The 25,166-nt window shown below is 40.4% G+C and overlaps 1 protein-coding gene and 1 long non-coding RNA gene across 2 annotated transcripts in view; one reads left to right on the top strand and one right to left on the bottom strand.

Moving 5' to 3' along the window:
* The first annotated feature begins 630 nt into the window (after positions 1 to 630).
* On the top strand, positions 631 to 16,813 carry LOC124255263. Its single transcript, XR_006892660.1, has 3 exons — positions 631 to 641; positions 2,824 to 2,829; positions 16,684 to 16,813. It is a non-coding gene; the product is annotated as an uncharacterized LOC124255263 (long non-coding RNA).
* Positions 12,372 to 25,166, bottom strand: part of LOC124255262 (crossover junction endonuclease MUS81-like) — a 28,637-nt gene continuing 15,842 nt past the window's right edge. Inside the window, exons 12-21 of the mRNA XM_046689122.1 lie at positions 24,806 to 24,927; positions 24,120 to 24,537; positions 23,825 to 23,949; positions 22,756 to 22,868; positions 22,354 to 22,470; positions 16,182 to 16,277; positions 15,368 to 15,493; positions 14,646 to 14,749; positions 13,568 to 13,651; positions 12,372 to 13,011 (exon numbers count right to left, since the gene is read on the bottom strand). Coding sequence (XP_046545078.1) covers positions 12,945 to 13,011; positions 13,568 to 13,651; positions 14,646 to 14,749; positions 15,368 to 15,493; positions 16,182 to 16,277; positions 22,354 to 22,470; positions 22,756 to 22,868; positions 23,825 to 23,949; positions 24,120 to 24,537; positions 24,806 to 24,927 — 1,372 coding nt within the window. The 3' untranslated portion in view covers positions 12,372 to 12,944. The remainder of the gene's footprint in view (positions 13,012 to 13,567; positions 13,652 to 14,645; positions 14,750 to 15,367; positions 15,494 to 16,181; positions 16,278 to 22,353; positions 22,471 to 22,755; positions 22,869 to 23,824; positions 23,950 to 24,119; positions 24,538 to 24,805; positions 24,928 to 25,166) is intronic.

Below are 25,166 nucleotides of genomic sequence, written 5' to 3'. Positions count from 1 at the left end.
ATTTTCAGTAGATTTGCGCACCCTACATGATAGATTTGCACATGCTGGCACATTCACCGATGGCAAGCTACAGACTCATACCAAACGTATTCGTCACCGCTGAGTTGACAACATCATTTTGACACCGATGAATGATGTCCTTTTCAAGGTTGATTTTCCACACTTCCAGTCACTTGAAATTTTTCAGCAACATTGTGAACAGTAGTCCTATACCTGGAATCCCCAACAACCTGGCAATTTCTCTAAATTTGTGTCCTTCCTGATTTAATCTGACAATCAATTGTTTGGTGTCAGTGTCGAGTTGGATTTGATCTCACACCTTGAACTTATACTATGTATTTTCACCTGTTGAGAGTGGGCTGGGGAGTTGCCTCCCGTTTGTTTGTTTTGTTTCCGGTGTAAGACGGCGGGATTCCAGTAATTTCTAAATGCTAGTGGTGTGATGTGGCTCGATCCTGTGAAGACCTGGGTTAGGATATTGATCTTCAGTGATCCATGCTTGTCGCAAGAGGCGACTAACGGGATCGGGTGGTCAGGTTCGTTGACTTGGTTGACCATGTCATCATATCCCGATTGCGTAAATCAATGGTCATGCTGTTGATCCCTGGATTGTCTGGTCCAGACCTGATTACTTACAGTAAGTTTTGCGTAATTTCACAGTGCAGACATCTTCTAAAAAACCCTTTCCACATTCCACATAATCAATCTCACTTAGAACCTTGTGTTTATCCTTATCCAACCTATAACACCATGTACTGTTTTTCCGAATAATTTTCAGGCTATGCTATTTTTTAAAAATGGTTGTTAAATTATAGAAAGGTATTTTAAAAATGTTATGGCAGATTATGATTGTTTTGTTGGAGTTTTATTAATGCTTGAAGTAGCCATATGACACCAACTGTCTTATCTAATGTTATAGTTGAGCAAACGTAATCTAATAAGTTGGGTAGGTGGGTGGGTAGTATTCGAAGTAATTTGTTTAAAAACTGCATGTACAGCAACTCTTCTAGGAGTGAGTGAGTGAGTGAGTGAGTGGTTTAATACTGCTTTGAACAAAATTTAATTATATCATGTGTGTTTGCTTCCTGTGGGAGTCGAACCTTCGGTCAGGCAACCAAATGTTTTAATATCAACCGATCACCATCTTGAATTAGTAATATTCTGTGTTAAGTACACTACGTGACAATAATTTTCTATTAATAAGAAACAAGGAAACAAACAGACGGATGCTCCTTACTTCCTTAAACTCCGGTGTCAACATCATGTTCTATTACTGGTAGAGAGGCCACACGTTTCAGTATCCTGTTAAAAGCCTCATACCTGAAACCTAATCCTGATAAGGAGCCAACCACTGCATGCCTAAAGCCCTCACCACCTGGCAGGATCAATACTCACATCCACTTCACCACTGTCTGACTGAATGAGTGTGTGAGTGAGTGAGTGAGTGAATGAATGTGCTTAAATTTTAACGAGCATCAGGCAAAAAAAAATAAATGTTATGGTTCCGATTTCCTACATTTCAGAACTAGGGTAGGTAGGTAGGGTTTTTTGGTTTTTTTTGCAAAATATTTTACATTACTCATCATATTCATGTGTCAGAATAAATTTAATTTATGATGTGGTGAGTAAAATTGTTAGGCTCGGCAGGAATATTTAGGGTCGGTCGGGAAATCGGAACCACAAGCTTTTTTTTTTAGGCCTCATCATTCTATTAGTCTGTCTCACAGTCCCGGAACCACATTATTTTACCTTCTGCCCATCCCTTTCTGCAGTGATGCCAACCCGAAAGTGTTGCAAATAGTAGTTTCAAGGATCAAAATTAGTAGTTTGACCATAAAATCAGTAGTCAACAAAATACTTAAAATCATGATGGATTCTGAGAAAGATGATATGACACTAATCAACAGCAGATTTCCAAATTGTTACTTTCATTGATTCCACTTAAAATATGTCAATAAATTTGATGAAAGGAAGTAAGTGAAGTCCGAAAATGTATTTAATCGATGTAAATATATGCTTTTTTATATATCTGAATTTGTTATGAATTTTCTTCAAATTTCGTAAAAATCATATTGGTATAGTTTGAGGCTATAATTCGTAGCGACTACGATAAAATCGTAGAGGTTGACATCTCTGCCTTTCTGCAATGCTAAAGCCCTAAATGAAGCAAGTCTAGGTTTCCTTAGGTTCAGGAATCTCCCATCTCACAGGGGCTCTTTTTCAATTTAGAGGGAATTGTCTGTTTCTATCAAAATTATATGTATTCAGAGACTAAGCGTTAATCTATCATTCTATATGTTAAACACATTACTGTTGTCTGTTCATGTCTGGTTACTTAGAAACCCCACAAAGAGGCACCAACTGGGTACAAAGTCTACTTCACTAAAGCTTTAAATATTTTTCAATCCTTAAATCCACCTCTGTTGAGCTATTTCAGTTGGAGATATCGCATCACAGCATGGTATTCCATTTTGTTCATTTTCATTGATAGTGAATATCTTGTTACTTTGATGCTTGCAGAAAAGCACACCAGGCCCTGATTTCTCGAAACAAACTTAAGTTAGTACTCAAATTTCAAACTAAGTTTGACAATTTGAAACAGCTGAATTTTTAACTCAACTGCATTTTTAAAATAAAAAACCCCAAACAACTTAAGTAATCTATCTACCAAACTCAAATTGTGTACTGTGTTTGAGTTAAACATTGATTTCAGTTCACTATGGGAAATGCATTTCCCTACGTTTTCTCAAATTTGAGTCAAAACTCTAACTTAAGTCACAACTCAGACTTAAGTTTGTTTAGAGAAATCGGGGCCTGATTGAGCATTTGGTTCACCTGCAGCCTGTAAGCATGCAAAGTATTGTACTTAATACATGTAAACTGTTAAAGAAGTACTTGTGGTTTTGCTCAGAATGTTCAGCCACCTCAGATATCATAACTTTGTATCCCTTTACCGCCTCCGTGGTTAGAGCGTCCGCCCCGAGAGTGGAAGGTCGCGAGGTTCGATCCCCAACCGCGTCATACCAAAAGACGTTAAAATATGGTACTTGTTGGTCCCTGCCTGGCGCTCGGCATTAATGGGTACAACAAGGACTGGTCGGCTTGGAGTCAGTATAATGTGTCTGAGTGGGGTATTCATGCTTAACTGCGGCATGGTATCTCAGTGGGCTAGCACTATAAAACCAGCTTAAGTCTGGTCTAGTACAAGCAGCCGCACATACACATACACACACATGCACATCATCATATGAGTGAAATATTTTCAAGCACGATGTAAAACCCAATTTCACCTCACCTCACCAGACTGGATACTGATAAGAGGAACATAACATTCTATTTTAGGGCCCGTTCATACTTTATTGCTTGGGAGGGGTGATGATGATTTTAAAAGGGGGTAGGGGGTGTCACCCATTTCATTCTGGGTAGGTAGGGGGGTCTTCCATTTTGTACACATGTACTAGGGGGTCATCATTGATTTTTCACATGACATGCAAGGGGGTGGGGCACTTACTTTGCACATAGATTTTAGGGGGGTAATTCACATTTGAAATGCTTCTCCATAAAAATCACCCCAACTAGTAATAAATTATGGTGACACAAGAAATGGGCTTCACACATTGTATCCCTGTGGGGAATCGAATCCGGATTTTCGGCGTGAAGAGTGAACGCTTTGACCACTAGGCTACCCCACCACCCCTCACAGGAAAGAACTGATGGTGTGTTCTTCAGTCATTCAAGATCAGATGCAAATGGTCCATAAAAATATGTAGAAGTAGAAGATTTCCAAAACACAAAAAAAGATTTCAGGCAAGGTAAAATGGCTTGTTACTTCTGAACATTTTGTCCAAATATCTGTAACGTAGTGAGTTCTCGCTAATTTGTTAGCGAAAAAGACAAAAAGCTTTGGGCAACCACTACTGCACAGCTTTTGAATGAAACCATTATAATGAAATCATGCTATTCTTGTAGTAGTTTAAACTTAGCCAGGAATTCAGTGACCATACAAACCTGCAATTTAGCAAGTACAGCTGATGCAAATAGAGGTCATAATGCAAAATAAAATAAAAATTATTCATTTCGTCCCCTTTGCGGCTCGTATATTTTCATTCTGGAATTAAAAATTATCATGTTTAATGTTACAGAGAAAAAAAGCAATCTGACTTCTCGAGTATTGAAAGCTTTAGTTTTTGAAATACCATTTAAGCTGAGAAGAGCTCTTTAAGGAAATCTTACAAGCGCCAGAAAATTACAAGGGCAAAGAAACCTGTAATCTGATTTTCTCATTGCACATTTTTTTCGGTGTACATGGGAACTACAAAGTATGTGATTGAAGTGTTCACTGATCACAATCTGCTCACCTTTCTTCTAAATACAGAAACTGAAGAGACAGAGTCTGTGTTTTAGAAGATTTTCAGATGAAGCATATGAAGGATAGATTCAATGGGATTATGGATGTATTTTCTCAAGTTTATCTGCTCAAGACAACACAAACTGTGGCTTTGTAATTACGCAGGTTGTGTGTACTTCATGTTTTGTTTTAATCGCGAAACATTTATGCCAGAGAATAACAATTCTCTATTATCTGACAAAACCAATTCCACAGAGTGTTAAAGGCCAAATAGCAGTGCTGCTGTGGGTTCTGTATGGAGGAAGAGTCACAAAATTAAAGGAGGTGGTTTATACTGGGAGGGTTGTTGGAAAATAACGATAAAGGGGAAAGGCAGGAGGGAAGTGTGTCGAGGAAGAATGGCTTTAAAAGACAGTGACTTTTTTGGCTGATCAAGGTCCACTGATAGTTTGATCGGCATTCTAAAAGTTGGTGAGTCAATACTAAAGCACACAACTTTATGTGTACTTCATGTCTTGTTTTATCGGCTCTTGGGCCATTTACTCATGTTTATATATCACCCAAAATTACTTCTCATGTATCACTTGCTTGACAACGACATTAGAATCTATGTCGAAACATCGCCTCTAAGAATAAAGAAGTTGTATATCCATAAAAATCTCAAAACTGTGTTATACGGAATACCTCCAGCAAACAACAATGTCAATAAGAACATAATAGAGTCCCTGCACCAATACATCTTTAAGTCTAAACGATTTGATAAATTATTCTAGACAATTATATTAATCAATAAATGAAGTGTAGCTGCAAGCTCAAGGTTTATAAGCACCTACAACGGACATATATGATTTAATTTGTCGGTTTTTGTATCCAGTTCTTGTGGATTTTGTTTAAATGATATATGTACTGGTAAGGTATTGATATAAGCACAGTTCTGCTTGATTACCAAACCAGATTCTCTAGGAATAAAAATATGTTTAAATCATGAAAATAGTCCTCATCCTTCATCTACCCAATTTCTAGTAAGTGAGTGAGTGAGTGAGTATGGTTTTACGCCACTTTTAGCAATATTCCAGCAATATCACAGCTGGGGACACCAGAAATGGGCTTCACACATTGTACCCATGTGGGGAATCGAACCTGGGTCTTCGGCGTGACCGGCGAACGCTTTAACCACTAGGCTACCCCACCGTCCCTACCCAACTTCTAGAATGCCAATCAAAGAAAACTTTATGGATTACAACTTCTTGTTTATTACGTAGAGCATTATTTCACAGCATCTTGAAAATGGTAAGCAAATACACTGAAAAGTGTATATCAAGAAGTTGTTATCAATAAAGTCTTATGAGTTATTATCAAGGTGAACTGGTCAGTGTTTCATATAAACAGACAAGCTGTGTCAACTCACGTCCCTTACCCCCAGGATGTTCTGAAACTGTTAATGATTGCATATTGCTGCAATAAACATCTTGCAGATTAGAGTTTCAGCACACAGCTGTCACTTGAAAGTCACTGGTGTCTTCTCTTTTTGTAATCATTCCAAACTAAAAATGACGTGAGTAAACCAATCTCTGTTGCACTGCTTACATCAAAATTTTTCATCAATGCTTGTCAGGTCAAATATAACACATAAACTGTATTGATATTGTCTTTGAGTATAAATCGATTTAAATATCGTTTTGAGTAATGTTCTAACAATTTTAGCTGCCATTATTTATTTCTAAACTGACTGACTCCACTGAGCTCAATCAAATAAAATAATTTAAGTCTGCCTACAGCATTATGAAATATTATGAAATTTAAATTTCACTAGCACGCATAGTGAGTAGTGAGTATTATTTCAAATTAGATGTAAATTTCATGTAAAAAAAATAGTAGATGTGATATTGGTATCATCATGTTGTGTGTAAAGTGAAGTTATAATTTCATGTCATAAAAATAGTAGATGTGATATTGGTATCATCATGATATCAATATACATCTACTATATGTTTATGACAAGAAATTGGAAATTTCACAAGCACATGTCGTGTGTAAAGTGAAATTATAATTTCATTAGTAAACATAGTAGATGTGATAGTGATATCATGACAAAGACACCAATATCAGATTTACTATGTTTATGACATGAAATTTTATACTTGCAGTAATTCAATTAAATTTTATCATAATCTTTGCATTTATGCACCAGCTGATTATATCACAACACTTTCTCTCTGGTTTTATCCCAATACAATAGTTAGAATAACCTGTATTTTCATCGTTGTTAAATATGCAAACAACTATAATATTGATATAAAGTAATAAATTCAAAATATTATGGGGGTCATTTTACGTGGGTGTTGATGTATTTTTCCATGAGATAATCATATCTTTGTGACTTATAAAAACCTGTCATTAAAAAGATTCTTAATAACACAGGAAAACATGGCCAATAACATGAGAATGTATATATCTTTCCAAGCTCACCAACGTGTCAATTAGGTTCGTTAAATAGCACCACAAACATTAATATCCAAATGGCAATATAAATATTATTTCACCATACAATAAACACTATAATCATCAAAACAGCCTGAAACAACAATACCAAACATGAAACCTTCACTACACAGATAAACCTTGTTTAGAACACGTACCATATCATGCATACGTGGTGGTGAAAGTCTCTGAATGCATGCCGAAAACAACGAACCACTTGCTCTGTGATCGAAAACAGAACAGGGTTATTCCCATCATAATTAGTGCTTACATACTCTTCTGATAATATAAACTGTCACGCCATTTGTCTTAGACCACAATGTGTTAGTAACGGCTCACTACACACTCGACGGACATACCTGCAATTCTTCCCTGCATTGCGTTGACAGCTATTCACAACAGGTGCCCGCCATGTTGCTACATTGTGTACGCTCAGTATGTGACAGCTAGTGGGGCCCTACATGGGTTGTCTTCAGTTCGGTACACGCTTTTCACTGTGGATTACATATTTTGACCTTCACCAGTGGATTTACGTGTGGCTTGCAATACTATTGTGTGCATGAGTTAAATAAATATATCCTATGAATGTACGTCTGGCGTATTTCCGACCCCGATATGTAATTGTGTACATACGGAAAAGCATCACAATACCCAATATATTTGAATACCGAATGTCGTCATGTGGGATTTGATTATTAAAATGAGAATTGCACCTCAGTAGAATTAACTTCCGGATGGAGTCATTGTGTTTGTTTGTGCATCGTAATCTTATCTCGACTTATAATCAAGGATGAGAGTTCAAAGCGGCCATGGTCATAGTATTTAAATACATACACTTATTGTATACATCGAACAATTTACAGAAAGTGAATTATTTACCATTTAACTGATTAATAAATTATGAAGAGTGACAAAGTGTTTAACAATGTTATGGTATGATAATGTTTGCTTCCAGTCATGATTTCCACAAAATGGGAGGTCAACAACATGTAAACATTTTCATTATTTCAATACGAATCGACGTTTTCCTACTGATTAAAAGTAAATAAGATTTCTTAATTAAAAATTGAACAAACACACACTGGTATGTAACTGTACCACACGCAATATTCACCTTTCGGTATAATGTAGTACACTGGTGAGGTTCACTATCATATGGCCCCTGAATCTTCATCCAGCTGTCATGACGCTGCGTTTATTCATCGCTCCATCACAACAACGGACATTAACCTGTTGGAGTCCTTAAAGGGCGACGTGTGTAAGGTATTTTCCCAGGTACCAAAACGACAATGTCGCGTCTGCCGACGTCCACCTTTTTCAGTTACCTATAGGATATTTACGAAACGCTGCCTTCCCCACTTGATATGCATGGTTGAGGTGTTGTTGATATTAGATACGCCAGAAACCTAGACTGACATAAGCCTCTATTTTGTTTGAAACTAGTAATATTTGCAAATGTGAACAGATTTTTCCTTTTTCAGAAACAGAAGACATGTAGACTTGACTTGTGTTAATGTCTTGCTTGGAATTTGAGTTGGAAGGGTCCAGATACTTTAAGTACCTCTTCTCCTCATCTAACCTGTCTCGCAGTCCCTCAACCACATTATTTCCCCTACTGCCTTGCCCTCCCTTCAATGCTAAGGTCCTAAATGAGGCAAATCTAGATTTCCCCAGGTTCTGAATTTCCTATCTCATCGGGGTTTCTTTTCAATTTAAATACAGTTATTTGTTACGATAAAAATTATATGTATTCAGACTAAGCGTTAGTCTACTCCTCCCCATCTCCCCCACCCTGTGGTAATCTCTATACGTCCCCGACTCCTCTATTCTATATAGATCTAAGGCGTATACAAACTGCTTATAGCACAACTGCAGCCAAGCTGTATAAGCACAATTATCTCCACCAACAGTGGGTTCTATTTTCACTTCTCATTCACGTTTTTCCCGCATTTCAGTTGACGAGTGCATATAGGCTGGGTAATATAAGGTTTTACCCCATGTGTGAAAACGTGACTCATTTTCCATGTCGGGCAGTGAACTTATGCTAATATATGTGCTCCTTTGAAATACAAAGTACTCGTTGTTTGAAGGTGTCCGTCCTTTGTTCTGTCCCTCACGAATTCAACCAAATGTAAACTATTCTATTCACAGTTCGTGTTATGTAACGCATAGGATTACATGGAAACGTTGGCTGATGTTTGTTTCGTGATGTAGTGAGTGTATACCAGAACAGGCTTTACAAATTGTGAGTAAGTGAGTGAGTTTAGTTTTACGCCGCTTTTAGCAATATTCCAGCAACATCACGGTGGTGGACACCAGAAATGGGCTTCACACATTGTACCATGTAGGGAATCGAAGCCGGACCTTCGGCGTGACGAGCGAACGCTTTAACCAGTAGGTTACCCCACCGCCCCCGTTTGAACATGAGACACTGTCACTGTGCAATGAGGGTAAACAGTCAACGTCAGGTTTATGTGTGTATTACAATTTATGTTTGTAGACAGTCAGCGTTGGAAGAGATACAACTTGCTTTGACTGTATAGCATTCGTCAAGAGACTATATTGCCTGACTATTGGCTTACCCCAAATTTAAGATGAATTTCAATCTAAAAGCTAAACAATTTACACGGAAAAGGCGTGTCAGTGAAACTATTTAGTGTCGAGGCAGGACTAGTGAGTGAATGAGTTTAGTTTTACGCCGCAATATTCCAGCTACATGACGGCGGTCTGTAAATAATCGAGTCTGGACCAGACAATCCAGTGATCAACAGCATGAGCATCGATCTTCGCAATTTCGATGACATGTATCAACCAAGTCAGCAAGCCTGACCACACGATCCCGTTAGTAGGCTCTTACGATAAGCCTGTGTTGCCGAAGACCAATTCTAACCCGTATCTTCACGGGTCCGAGGCAGGACTAAAAATCAATGCATGCGAGACCGTTGGTTAGAGAGTCCCTTTAAAACTCGCAATGACTGCAAACTAACTGCCTCGAGCTTTCATAGTGTGCCTTTTTGTTAACCCAAATATTACTATGCATTTCAATCTAGAAGCAACTATTCAATAAATGACACAGAACTGTTGTTTCAGTTTCAATCCAAAACTATCTAATATTAAATGTGGAAAAAAACCCGGCAAGGACAGACCCTCTTTAAAATGTCAGTCAGTTGATGGAGACTTCCCTTGTACATTTGTATATTTATCGCGACAACCAATCCAGAAAGTTTACTAACCAACCCGTGCATGTAATAACCAAGTACCTATGGCAGACAATATCGATGATAGATACACGAAGATCAAAGTGTTTGAGATCGACATACCGTTATTTACGTCCGTCCGTCGCCTCTCCCGGAACTGTTTCTGACGGAGCTACTCAAAGTGATGACGGGCGTCATGCCTATTGCACTATGGCGGTAACAGGTGTAATATAATAAACGTCATTTCACACAGGTGTTAGGTTGTATGGAGGCTTCATCGTGCCACATCGGCTGCAAATGATATTTTCGCAAATATGTCGTTGTTTTCTTGTTACTTAAAATATACCGAACAGCATTAGAAACGCACTACACTTAAATGCACCGATGCTCAGATAGCATGGGTACATTTTAGTCTGACGGGGATATTTCGTATTATATGGGTGGTGCGTTTCTAATGTTGTTCAGTATATATTTTCTTATTGTCAGTTATTTAGTTTATCCCGAAAGCAAAAAAACTTAAAGTGTTCTTGTCCCTTTAGTTTACAGTTATGCTCTCGAAAAACTTAGAGCATATAGTAACAACTCTCATAATACTCCAAAATTCGTGAAATTCTCGAAATTATACGAAATAATCGAATTTAAGAATGAAATTGAAATAACGAGAAAATAATGGAAGTAACGTGAAAAAAACTCGAAATCTCAAAAATTTAATTTAAATAACGGGAAAAACAACGGAAGCATGGATTTCCAGTTTGAAATAAGGAATGGTTGGTTGGTTTGTTGTTTAACGCCGCACTCGGTAATATTCAAGTTGAGGAATGGACAATCGGAGACATCAACCGATATAACTGAATTTCCGTTAAAAAGATAAGTAGCACCATTAAGCTTTCGTAGTGTCGATATTATGTGTATGGTGCTGAATGGTCTACACGACAGTCACATTGATTTCAGCCAGGCTAGCTATTGTTAAACACGTCATCAAGTTTGTTCTACCGTTCGTGTTATCTGATATTGTTATCAGAGTTCTAATGGCGCCGTGTCTGCTATTATTCATGTGAGAAGCCAAAGTTGGAGTAGGATTACACGCAATCGTTGCTGAGAACCGCAAAATTACATTCAGTCGCCCCTTTGGAATGTGAGAGTGTTTAGTTTTACGCCGCTTTAGCAATATAACAGCAATATCGGGGGTTGGGGGTTACAGCTGTTTAAGAAAGTGAGGTGCAGGCTCTTGAGAATGGGGGATGCACACTTCATTTTCACGAGAGTTTCAATGGTCATTAATAAACTTTCAGGACAAGAGGATGCACCCCCACTCTAGATCCACCTATGAACCACGTCGGGGACACGATAACTACTTCACACATTGAACCTATGTGGGGAATTGAACGTGACGAGCGGTCGCTTTAATCATTAGGCTACCCCACTGCCCCATCACCTTAACGTCTTCAGCGATTGAATATATTTTATGTCGTTTCAGCAGCATTTCATCTAGATCAGAAGATTGGACCAGACAACAAGTGCCTGAAATCAAGAACAACTCTACTGTATACGCCACTTGGGCAAGGTGACACGTAATCTGTCCCGTCAGCAAGTCTGACCATCACTGATTTTCTCGGCTATCTGTATTCATGTGAGCCTATGGACAACCTGGAAGCCGTATCGCACATAACACAGATAGTCGTGCAAATATCAAAACTATCAAGTACCCTCAAATTTCAAATACAAATCTCTAAAGAAAACTACATTAACAAGGGGGAGATAACTTTACGGATTTTATGGCGATACATTCAGTTTAGTCAGGAATTGTTCATGACGGGAAAGACGAATCCAGGCTAACGAAGATAACTAGCTACTCCCAGTGAATGAGTTTAGTTTTACGCCGCTACAATATTTGAACAGTGTCGCAGCAGATGACACCAGAAATGGGCTTCACGCATTGTACCCATGTGGGGAATAGACCCAGTGTTTGCCCCGCCCCTGATCACACCAGGATGCCAACCCAAACCATTACAAACACCTGCCACTTGAACTTATGGAGACTTACATTTGCGCAATCATACGACAGGCAAATACCACTATTCATCTCCCCCATTCATACTTAGTCCTTTGTTAATTCCAAACCAAATTACTATGTCATTTTTTTCAAAAAAAACTGGAAGCTGTTTGCACTTTAAGGAAATGTATGCTCCTACAATACTGGTTTAACTGGAATAAATTGTACAAATAAACAAATTTTAGTCTTCTTGTATGATGAAGCTGATCAAACTAACCATCCTCTTCTTGACAACTGGGATCCTTGGTGAGCCTTGATGCTATATCCTGCCAATAAAACACAACTCTTTGCATACTTTTCCAACAATCATGTATCATTCATTGATGACAAAAGCATATCCATTTATTCACAAAACATTATGTCAATAATTTGTCAATGTTTACATTACAAAACATGATGTTTGTTGTGAGAACATGGCACTTCATATCACCAAGTAACAGTCTCAACACATCACACATCTTCCAATATCTGAGTAGGTGACTCCAGCAGCGGTTCAGGGAAGAATTTGCCTCCATCAGATCTTTCATATTTGGAGAAAACAGCAGGATGACATACATAAAGGCTGACTGATGCCAGGAATTTCTAAAGCTTAAAAACCTACAATAATGTTTACTAGAAATTATAATTCCGAGTTACGTTGAGCAATGATTAAAATTTCGGAATACTGACATCAGGCAGAAACATCACACACCTGTTATCTGTCAAAATGGTGTATGTTGGTAATGATAAAGAGAGGACTGAAACCAGTAACCTCAAATCTTCAGACGCTGGTCTTTTATTTATTAACAGAATCTCGAGGAGGAAAGTCAGTTTCACTGGAAATACGTAGACAACATGGCGTAGATGCTGGCACTGTGTTATCACATCATGTGAGTGCGCCTTCTATACAGTACAGCTGGTGAATCTGTTTACTCTGAACAGATCCAAGATTCCTGAAAAGACAAAAGGTGCATATTTTAGAGTAACAATATTATTTTATACTTATCCTGACTCATTATTTGCTTCTATTTCCTTTAACCCCAGGCATAGTTGAAACAGTCTGTGACCCCTAGAACAGTAAAACATCTAACAAACCCCTCCACTGCACACGTGTACCGGCTCCCCATGTGACCAGCCGGAGAGTAGTCACCCCTCTGTTTTCGCCCAACGAGAGAGTTGGGTAAATTTTGCCTATGTTCTTACTGACCAACTTGTAAAATGCCAATCAAACAGATAAGAAAACTCCCAAAACAAAACTCAAAGAAAACTCAACACCCACCACTAAGACCAGTTGTGTTTCCAGAAACATTTAACCTGAGTGAGTGAGTTTAGTTTTATGCCGCTTTTAACATTATCCCAGCAATATCACTGCGGGTACCCATGTGTAGAATAAAACCTGTGTCTTTGTAGTGACAAGCGTGTGCTTTAACCACTAGGCTATCCAACTGCCCCACATTTATCCTGAAACCCAAGAACATAGTTGTTATGTATCATAAGCTGTGATATTACCTCATTCCTTTGCCAGCTTTAATGGTGGCCAGCATTCCTTCCTTCTCCTTCTGGGAGAAGCATCGGTCATACGCTTGGAAGATACTGCAAGACAGACCAAACTGTTGTGTCAGTTTTGTGTATTGTACTATTGGCTAAACAATTTGACCAATTGGATCCTAAAGGAGTGTAGGAGTCAGTGAGTTTGGCTTTACATCGCTTTTGGCAAAATTTCAGCAATCTTGCTGTGGGGATACCAGATACGGGCTTAACAAATTGTACTAATGTGGGGAAATATAGATGGGTCTAGCATGAAGAGCGAATGCTTTACCACTAGATTACCCCCACCTTTGAAGCAAAAGGCACATTTTGATAATATTAATAAACACCACTGAGCCCACAAGCTGCAAGTTACAAGTGAAAATAGTTTTATATGATATATCTCCTGTTTGTTCAATGCACAACCATATCCAGTGTTTCAGATGTGTTAATTGTCTTGGAAAATGGCTGACTGGAATTAAAAATGTTCCGCAGATATTTTGCATTTAGCTTCCCTGAAGACCATGATGTTGTGACCTCACTTACCCCTAATGAGAAAAAGCAACCAAAACGATCAGTCTCACTTCGTAATGGATCATTGAAACAGGTTTATTTCACATGGACAGGTGCGATTTACAATATATGTTTACATTTATTGCAAAAATTTGGTCTTACTTTATTTTGTAAGTCTGGAGTAACATGATCTCACAATGAAACTATGTTGCCGAATCCCATTCTGCTGACCAAATAGTACAAGCGGCACAAGTAAGTAATTTGACACTTAGACAGGAGTTGTGTTCCTTGATCAGTATGATAGTGAGTGAGTGAGTGAGTGAGTGAGTGAGTGAGTTGAGTTTTACACTGATTTCAGCAATATTACGGCGGGGGACACCAGAAATGGGCTTCACACATTGTGCCTATGTGGGGAATCGAACCCAGGTCTTTGGTATGATGAGTGAACACTTTAACCACAAGGCTACCCTACTGCCTGCATGATAAAGAAGAATACCAGTCATGCATATAGATACCTCAATCACTGGATGCCACCATATTAGCTCACCTTGTTGGGGTAGGGTATCTGTCTGTGATGGCTTTGGCCTTGTCTGCTGACATCCCATGTAACTGAACCAGCTGTTTACCGAACAACTCCCGTACTGTCAGATCCTGAAAAGTACAGGTAATTTCACAAACTATTTTACAGCCAATTAAATATTCATTGTTCATGATTGCACTGATAACAATAGAGCACAACTAATTGGCACCATGCCTTTCCTTGGTGTGATATTTCCTACATTTCTATGTAATTGAGGTTTCAAGATAACAATGATAAGTGAGCAGTGATTAAATGTCATCATATTCCACATCTAGAAACAAAATCGAAAGCCCATTGTGCTGCCGGTTTGAATTATTTTTCACTTTAGTAAGACCCATGAGCATGGTTATGCTACTGACAAACAGAGGAAACAAACTGTAAGATTTGAACCACAAATCACTGGATCAGTCATGTCTTGGACACTTTGTTGTGTTGTCTTCAATGGTTATCTTCCCATGAGTTAGCTCCCTTGTCTCAGGTGATGTTGCTGTCATTAGGTGATGGATTTCCTTAGGTGCAGTTTGAAACTCAACCATAAAATGTTCAGACATGAGGTAGCCAAAAAGTTTCTTCATGAAAACTTTTGTAGCAAAGGATTTGGCACCACTGACATCATTAAAACCCTGTCCACCACTGTTGCACAGCCAGTGAGTTCTACCTACACATGTTGGCGTGTTGTCGGTACTGACCTTGCTCTTAACAGAGGCATAATTAAAATGCTGGAATGTTGTGAGAAGCTTCTCGGATTCTTCAATGTGGAAACTGCCATCCAGTTCGCGTAGCATCTCTGGTGTACAAGCCTGGAGAGACTTGGTCTGAAGATATCATGATATGAGAGTCAGTGAGCGAGTATGGTTTTATATTCCAGCAATATCATGGCAGGGGACACCAGAAATGGGCTTCCCAAATAGTACCATGTGGGGAATCGAACCGGGTCTTCAGTGTGACGAGCAGACGCTTTAACCACTAGGCTACCCCACCACGCTTCATGATGATAAGAAGAAGAAATAATAGTGACTGATTGAGATAGTGGTGGTGGTGGTGGTGGTGGAATTGGGTTTAACGTCGTGCATGAGAATATTTCGCTCATATGACGACGTGCATGCGTGTGAATGTGTATGTGCGGCTGCTTGTACTAGCCAAGACTAAAGCTGGTTTTATAGTGCTAGCCCACTGTGATACCATGCCGCAGTGAAGCATGAATACCACACTCAGACACATACTGACTCTAAGCTGACCAGTCCTTGATGTACCCATTAATGCCGAGCGCCAGGCAGGGACCAACAAGTACCATATTTTAACGTCTTCTGAGATGACGCGGTCGGGGATCGAACCCGCGACCTTCCGCACTCCGGGCGGACACTCTACCCACTACACAATGGAGGCGGTGATTGAGATAGTGAGCTTTAATGCCACTTAAAACAGTATTCAAATGAAATTGTGACTGATGATGTTGGAAGAGATGCATGTTTTAAACATTTACAGAACACTGATGCTACATACCCTGTAGAAGCCCTGTAGATACCTGGTCATCACAGTGAGGTAGGCCACGGTCTCCTTGACACCACTCGTCCTCTTGATCTTGAAGCCATCAATAACCTGTCAACATAGCCACCAATAACCTGCCACTTCATGTTCAGTCAATCTGGGCCCTTGTGATTGTTTGCTTTGACGGCACTAATTCATTAAGTGCCAAACTAACTACTAAGGGTAAGGGTATACCTTGAATACTAGGGGTGTCACGATTCGGTTCGGATCATCGATAATCAAATCGATAGATGTACGATTCGATCTTGATTTCAAATGCATCCATTTCGATTGGATTCATAAAGTACTTACTTTCTAATACTGAGAGTTTATTTCACCTGAAATCGAAAGAAATTATGTTGAAAATTCACTGCTACAAGTGTGGCCAGTGAGAGGGTATTGTAAGTGCCCAGAGGGCATGTCTTTCCAGTGTAAATTCCTTGCACAGTGAAAATTCCAAATGCACAATGAATTACAGTCACAATGAACACTTAACACCAGAGTTCGTGACTGAAACGTAATGTTATGATCACTTGTTCAGTGAGTATTTGTTGACAACTTGTCTTGACAGTGTTCTAATTGTGCATTGTGCGAATATTCCAAAGTTTGCCAAACTAAACTGATATTACAACAAATTTGACTTTTTATTATTATTATAGGATATTTATATAGCACATATCCATGCAACTAGTGCATGCTCAAGGCACTGGACTTTGTCCTCAGCTTTGGTGAATCGAATCGAAATTGATCGAATCGAACAAATTGAATCGATAATCGTATCGAATCAAAGTGAGAGTGAATCGTGACACCCCTATTGAATACATACATTCCTTTTAACATATGGCTTTAGCTTCATCGGCTGTCCCAGTGGTTTTCATCTAAATTTAAGGTTATAGGATTATCTTCAGTACTGTCTTGCAAGAACTCCACCAATATAACATCAACTATCTTTGTAAATTGATCATGAGTTTGGGAAACAAAATGAACTGTTGCCTTTACTTTGTATCTGATGAATGAGTGCGTGAGTGTGGTTTTACGCCACTTTCAGCAATATTATCATGGCAGGGGACCAGAATAGGGCTTCAAACATTGTACTCATGAGATCCTTGGGGAATTGAAGCTTTGACGAGACATCCGAATGTTCTAACCTCTAGGCTTCCCCACTGCCCCTGTATCTGATGATGAAATGCTTAATGTAAGTCCACTCTATGAGGACATGTGTACTTTTATACAATATGGAATTGAACTGACAAGTGATCATTAGAGGTTACTAGACAAAAATTCAGGATACAAGTGGAAGTAAATTTTTTACCATGAAACTTTTAAAATATTATTAAAATATAAATATTTTAGATATTTAAATACTTACCTTACCTCATGGTAATGTGCATATTACCTTTGCTCATCCGATACAAAGATTGGAAACGTGATCGATAAGTATCCTTGTTGAATGCTTTCATGAAACTGGTGACGTGTCGATCTCGTCCGGCGAGCGGAAGCATGCCCCCCAATCCCGTCATGTGACAACGAGAACACGTCACTTTATCCGAATCCTGAATGCTTCCGGATGAAGCATCCACTCTGTTGGGGATGGCTTGTCTGGTCAGGACAGAGCGTCTGCCAAGACGTTCCTGCAGCCAAGAATGTGACGAGCTCTGATCTGGATGTTGTTGTCGTCCAGAAGGCGAAACAAACAAAACGTTTGATTCAAGAGAAGACCCAAGCTGGTTGTTCCCTGGTTGCGGATCAACCAGACCACTGTCGAGCTGTCCGATGCCACCAAAAGCTTGGAATCCAGTGCTGAATGGCTAAGATGACAGCCTGAAGCTCTAAGAGGATGAAAGGCAAGAGGAACCATTGAAGTGGTCTGAGCATTAATCTCCCTCTGGTGGTAAGATCCTGAGCCGACGTCAACAGACCTAGTAGGAACTGCCATTCCCTGAGTGTAAGCGGGGATGATAGACCCTGCTGAGCAAGACTGAGGATTCTTTGCCATCTGTCCGGTGGAACCCGCAGAAGGTCTTGATCTGTCAGGAACAAACCCCCTATGAAAGTCAGCTGTTGAGATGACTCTAGGTGGGTCTTCTCGAGGTTGACGATCCAACCAATTGGGGGAAAAGCTTGAGTGTAAAGTCCCTCTGTCTGGGTAGCAGCAGGCGCTTGTACTTGGGTTTGCCGGTCTTGCCCAAGTCCTTTTGGTTACCGGCGGGACGACGTTGAAAGTTGTTGGGACGTCCCCTGCACGCCCTCTAAAGGCTCCACGAACCGACGTCCTCCTGGATTGGTAAAGGTTGGTGGTCCTGGTAGCTGGCGCTGACAAAGTGGCGAAGTGACAAACAGATCAAAGCGCAATCTCAGTTTGGGTCAAGGAGGCGTGCTCTGAAAAGACATCCGGGATCTTATCGGCGAATAAGGTGGGAGCCGCAAACGGGGCACGCGTCAGTCTTTTCTTGAATTGCTCCTGCCAGGTACAGGGAGCGAGTAACCCAGTCCTCCTAGTCACAGTGGTGGTAGCTAAGGCCGAACAAACGTGATCCACCACATCAGACAGAACTCTAGCCTGCCACCTAAACATAGTGGTAAGATGATCTAACCGGGAAGGGTTATCCTCCGAGAGATCTTGAGACATGGCCTCCTTGTCCGAAGCAAGCACAGAGAGGGGCTTCAAGGTTCGACGGAGTTCCGTATCAATCGCCAGCAACTTGGCATCTGGGACCTTGTATTGAGCTTGAGAAGCGTCCAACAATCGTTTGGCCGCTTCATCTTGTGTAGCGCCAAAATCCACAAAGTCAAAAGAATGCACCTTGTAATCCTGACGGCAATGTTGAGCAGGCTTGATGGAGGGATTGAGAGATAACTTTTGGAAATCCTCGTCAAGTGAAGCAATGGCGTCAGCAACCATGGGATGCGGTGGCAGAAGGAGCTCTGGTTCATCCCAAATGGAGGTAGCACGAGGAATGTCCGAACCCTGGAGACGGGCAAGTGATAAGTCTGTCAGCTATCCAGGCGTAAACACTCTCCATGCCCAAGTGCGTCAGACCCTGGTTGTCTTCTTTCTCGTAATCTGGAACAAACTGAGGCTCTGACACAAGAGACAAGGAATCTTGCGACCTAAACAAAGGTGATCGGGAATGTAAACGCCGATGAAGAGGTGAAAGTTGTCTCCAAGGCGAACGCCTGAGGGAGCGCGGTGGTGAACGCCGAGGAGAGCACCTAGGTGAACGGGAATGCTGAGGCGAACATCTAGGAGAAGAACGCCGAGCGTCACACTCTGTTGCGCGCTTGGGAGAACGCCGAACGTCCCGTGCAGGTCAACGGCTTGGTGAAGGTTGAGGGGAGAGTTGAGGGGAGCGTTGCCGATCCGTGGGCAAACGCTGGTCATATCCGGAAGGTGGACGATCAGAGGAGCGCTGATGTCCTTAGAACGATCATCTGGGCGCAGCGATCCTCTCGTTCCAGTAAACCAACCAGGAGCTCCATAAGCCGGGAATCCTGAAGAATAGATGGAGCGCCTGGATTCACAGCATTGTCGATCTGGGCCTGTGTGAGTAGGCTCGCTCTGGAGCTTTCCTGGAGATGAGGACTGGCGGGGAGGCGAAGTCGTAGATCGCCGATCCTCTGAAGGCGTAGAGGCGTTCCCAAGCTGAGCCATAGGCGTCGAAGGAACCGGAGCAGTCTCAGAGGCGTTGTTAGAAGACATGAGGTGCTTGTGTTGAGTAAAACATTTGTTCCGAGCAGCTAGGAGCTCTTTAAAGTTGGTGGAAGGTAGGTGCTGGCAAAACGAGCACCGAGAGGTCCAAGTACACGCTGAGTCGACCAGACAATCCGGGCAAGCAGAATGGGGGCCTTTAGCCGACTTCTGAGACTTCTGTATACACACGCTTACCCATATAAGAAAAGAAACGCCGACAACTTAATGCGACAGTGAAGAGAAAAAACGGCGGGAAAAGCGGAAAACGAAACTAAACGACAACAGTGAGCACACACTATAGTCCGTCAACTGAACTTTTGGCACCCTGTTTTTCACAATTTACCTTTTAACCAAAAATGCCTTCAAAATGTTTTTAGGCATACGCTCTTTATATCTTATGACCTATCTGAGGTTTAAATTTCATAATTTTATGTCAATTATTAAAGCTTGTTCTTAAGAAGCCATCTTATAAAAATATGAAAATATAGAAGTAGTTATACAAGGGAGTAAAATGATACGATGGAACAGCAAACAACATGGTGTGACAAACGTGCATCTTGTTTACATTGTTATGCCTGCAAGCAAATCTAAAGGGACTGTATAATCATCACAAATCCATTTTAAACAAGTAGATTTATTGAAGTCTTTAAATACTGGTTGCTGAGATTGAGCAACAGCTTGCATATGGTATGCTTTGATACATTGATGTCATGGTCTTCTTTTGAACAATATTTTCTTCAGTTTGCTTGACGATATGGACTCACTGGATCGATGTAACCGACGCATGACGTCCCTCACAACCCTTCTATTGAATTCATCAAGCTATCTTTTCTTTGCATGTTTTGAGAAGGTCCCCGATTTAACTGTCATGTCATCGTCAGTCTCTGAAATATTGTCATTGGAGATAACTCTTTGCTATGTTCTTTTGCAGATCTTGGTGGCATTAAGTGTCTTTTGGAGAAACACTCAATTGCAAAAAGAGGGTTTTTTTTCGCTTTGCCTTGCGCTTGAAACAGTTGTGAACACTTTTGATGATTTACCGGTTATCTTTGTACAACATCGTTTTTACCACAATCTGTGTGTTGACAATCTTTGACATCACTTAAGCGTGCTAATGTAAATACCCGTGCATGTACATATCACGTTGACATACATTTTACAATGTTGTTGGCTTTTCCATCCCGTGCGTTAACTCCTCGTAAAACTCTCCACAGTTTTACAATTATTATGTGACAGGTTAAAGGTAAAAATCTTTAATAATCGTTTTAGAATTACTAAAATCGATATCTTGTTAGGTCACGGTATACAATTACCATATGAACAGAGTAGCGTTTTAAAAAATTCAGGAGTTTTATGTAAATTGTTAAAAACATGGTGCCAAAAGTTAAGATGACGGACTATAGTAGCTCTACATGTATGTGCCACGCCTAGCAACAGCCGCCATTACTGCCAAGCATGTGAAAACCTCTACGAGGAGAAACACACAAAATATGACACAAAGAAAGAGAACAAGATACATACAATGGTCAAGCAAGGACAAAAACAACCCAGACTGACCAAAGAAGTACCTAATTCTGCCGAAGCGAAGCTGGATAAACAACGCGAAGCAAAACAAAGCAAAACAACACGCGAAGACCATACAGTGAGAAAATGAGAAAAAAACAGCCAACGGTGAGTAGACTTTTCGTTATATCATGGTAGAAGGATACAATAGGAAAACCTTACCGTAGCAAAACACAAAGAATACAGTAATGAAAACAGAAATATCCTATACACTTCGATACACGTCCAACTCGCAGTGTGATAAAGGATAAAGTGACGTGTTCTCGTTGTCACATGATGGGATTGGGGGCCAGTCACCAGTTTCATGATAGCATTCAACAAGGATACTTATCGGATTTCCAAACATTTTTTATCGGATGAGCAAAGGTAATATGCACATTACCATGAGTAAGGTAAGTTACAAAAATTCAGTTTTATCTCACAAGAAAAAGGTGATACTGGGTCTAAATTGTGGAAATACATACCACAGGGAAGGATGGCGTTGACATATCAGAAAGATATGCAGACAGTAATTATTTCTCAGTTATTATTACACAATGTAATAGTGAGTGAGTGGGTGAGTGAGTGAGTGAGTGAGTGAGTGAGTGAGTGAGTGAGTGAGTGAGTGAGTGTGTGTGTGTGTGAGTGAGTGAGTGAGTGAGTGAGTGAGTGAGTGAGTGAGTGAGTGAGTGAGTGAGTGAGTGAGTGAGTGAGTGAGTGAGTGAGTGAGTGAGTGAGTGAGTGAGTGAGTGTTGTTTTCACACCACTTTCAGCAATATTCCAGCAATATCATGATGAGGACACTGAAAATGAGCTCTGGCTTTGACATAACTAGCAAACAATTTTTCATAAGCAAAAAAACAACTGGCAAGTTATTATATACATGTCTGTGACCACCTATGTGTACTTGCTCACCTGGGTGTTGACCATGGCTTGCTTTATCCTGTCTTCAGCGATGCTGAAGTGCTGCAGTGATCCGTAGTCCTCTATCAGATAGATGGCGTTGGCAATGCCGCTACGCTTCAGGCGGAACTGAAGGACATAGTTACATTTAACATTCAAACTCCAGTACCACACATAATTTTGTGCACTGGCTAATGTGTTTTAGTCTCATCCCTGTAATAAAATACAACATGCTGCATAGGCTCTATCCTTATATTCTCAGCAGGTGTTAGGAGAGCCACAATTCGATATGAGTGAACAACAAAGGCCATGAACTGCAAAAAATAATTGTTAGAGTAAAGGTATTACTTATCTCTTCATTGATTATTGAACAAACCAAACCTAAACGAATTATTTGACACACAACTGGTTCACCTTCTGTTCTCTGAACCTGCCATCTATCATGCTGCTGACAAGGTCATCCATCCTCTTCCTCTCAACAATGAAGTCCAGCACAAGTTCTCTCCCTTTGGGCCTCTGCAGCTGCCCTGATGGAAGCAAACACAAGCATGTCAGGGTACTGTTCTACAAAGGGAACACAAGTTACAATAGTCTGAGCTCCAAGATCGCCTTGTGGCACAGAGCCCAGGATCTTAGTCTCAGTTAATATAGTGTGTTATCATCAGTACATTTGTAAAGCTTTGTCGACACACATCACATATCTCAGTAGTAAGGTAATAAAACAGTACATAAATAACAATGATTGGACACATTTTATCATCAAAGGGAACACACAGAACCAATATACTATTTGTGTGTTTAACATAAAAACTTTACTGCAGTCTCCAGGGGGGTCACCAGTTTTCACAGACTGAATTGGATACGAGAGCTTCAAACAGTCCATGTCAGATAAAAATGAGATAAGAACATTCATTAAAAAGTCTCCCTCAAATTAATTACGAAAATATTGACATAACTAATTTTCGTATGTGTTCCTATTTGTGATAAAGGCAAGATACATTTATATTCTATAATGTTTGCTTGCCAACAGCATAAGAATCTATACCAAACTGTCACAGCATAATACATGAGAAGCCTTGCCCAGAGTATGGATGGGACTTTCCTTGTTTGGACAGTACAGTTTGCATGCCGCAAAGTCCAAAATTCCATTGGTTATAATGATTTAAACAGAGATACTTTATTTTCCACATGAGAACTGAAGGGATTAAGATTTTTGAATGCTTCCTAATCAAAACTAATCTTGAATACAACAATTAAGTACCATGATAAGTAAATTAAGACACTAAATGAGCGAGGGACATAGGATTCACCTTTACATTGCTTTTAGCAACATTCGATCAATATAGCTGGCAAAGCCAGAAATGATTGTATCCATGTGGGGAAAACTTCAATATGACAAATGAATGCTTTAACTAGGCTACTCTACTGTCACCAGCTAAACAGTTGAGACAAATCATGACAGGCTCAGCGCCACACAACCCACCTGGCTGGGGCAGCACCTTCTCTCGGGCTATCCACAACATGTCCCCGATCTGCAGTTCTCGCAAGTCGCACTCCACACCGTTCTTAATCAGCTCTGGCAGCAGTGTCTTACTCTGTGACTTGCTCCTGCAACAAGATGCTCTTTAACAACTGCCCAACCTGAACATATTGCTTCTTTGCAGAAACTGATGAAGTAATTCAGGTAATAAAAATGGGCAATTAATGCGTCGAAACAACGAACACTTTAACCACAAGGCTACCCCACCGCCGCAGATGGTAATGAACTCAGTACCAACCCTCCATAGAACTCGCGGTTGTCCACACACAACACCACATCAAAGGACCCAGGGGTGAGGGTGAAGTTTGGGGGTGGCAGGCTGGAACCAGCACTGGTGAGGGATGAAGCTTGGGATCCTGCTGTGGAGGATGCTGGTGCAGGGTAGATGTCGGACAGCGTCTCCTCCTCCACCAAGTGCCTTGACATGCCAGGACATGGGAAGGTTGACTTTAACGTGGGAGCAGTCTTATCTACTCCGGGTTGTCGAGAAGAGGATGTGACAGAGACAGCAGAGGTGTGAGAACTGTGTTGAAGTGTTTCTTGGCCACAAAGTGAAGGGTCTGCTCTCACAGCACTTCCTAGGAGGAGATCTCGTAATGAGCTACTGTTCGACAGTGTTGAACTACTTGGGTTTGCTATTTTCTTTGTCTTTGAAGCTAAAACAAAGTGAGAAAAAGACTTCAGAAGTCATATGCAGATCAAAAACTAACTGGCTTGCAGTCTTGGAAGAAAGTATTGTCATTTTGCTAAAATTGATCAGTGCAATACCAGTCACCTTCACCAAGCCATAATATCAGCTACAACTTAATGACATGATTGGGCAATTAACTTCAATTTCAGAATATTCTTTGGAGACTTGATACTGATTATCTGCCTCTGGGCAGGTCTAGATAAATCTCTGATGTGGTAACCGTGGTAACAGACCTCTAGATTTGGGCTTGGCTGTTGTGTTTTTCCCTGGTTTCAAAGACTCTTCGGGAGGTGTAGCCAGGTCATCTGTGTCACGGTCACATATGTAGGCGTACACAAAGTCGTCCCCTAGCCGTCTGCAACAACAGGCAGCCATGATACATACTGGGACAATAGTGATCATAGTTGAATACAACTGTACTTGTACTGAGATTTAAGGAAACTTCAACTGATGACCTAGTTATGTATATGACCAAATCTATTTGATGTTCACTAACTTTGAGAGTATAGGTGAAGTGAGGTGAAATGGGGTTTAACGTCATACTTAAGAATATTTTGCTCATATGATGACATGCATGTGTGTGTATGTGTATGT

This window comes from Haliotis rubra, unplaced genomic scaffold, assembly GCF_003918875.1.
Source record: "Haliotis rubra isolate DU_JTF1 unplaced genomic scaffold, ASM391887v1 Scf6, whole genome shotgun sequence".
Taxonomy (NCBI): domain Eukaryota; kingdom Metazoa; phylum Mollusca; class Gastropoda; order Lepetellida; family Haliotidae; genus Haliotis; species Haliotis rubra.
Note: the sequence above shows the minus strand (reverse complement) of the source record. Positions and strands in the feature narration are given on the sequence as shown.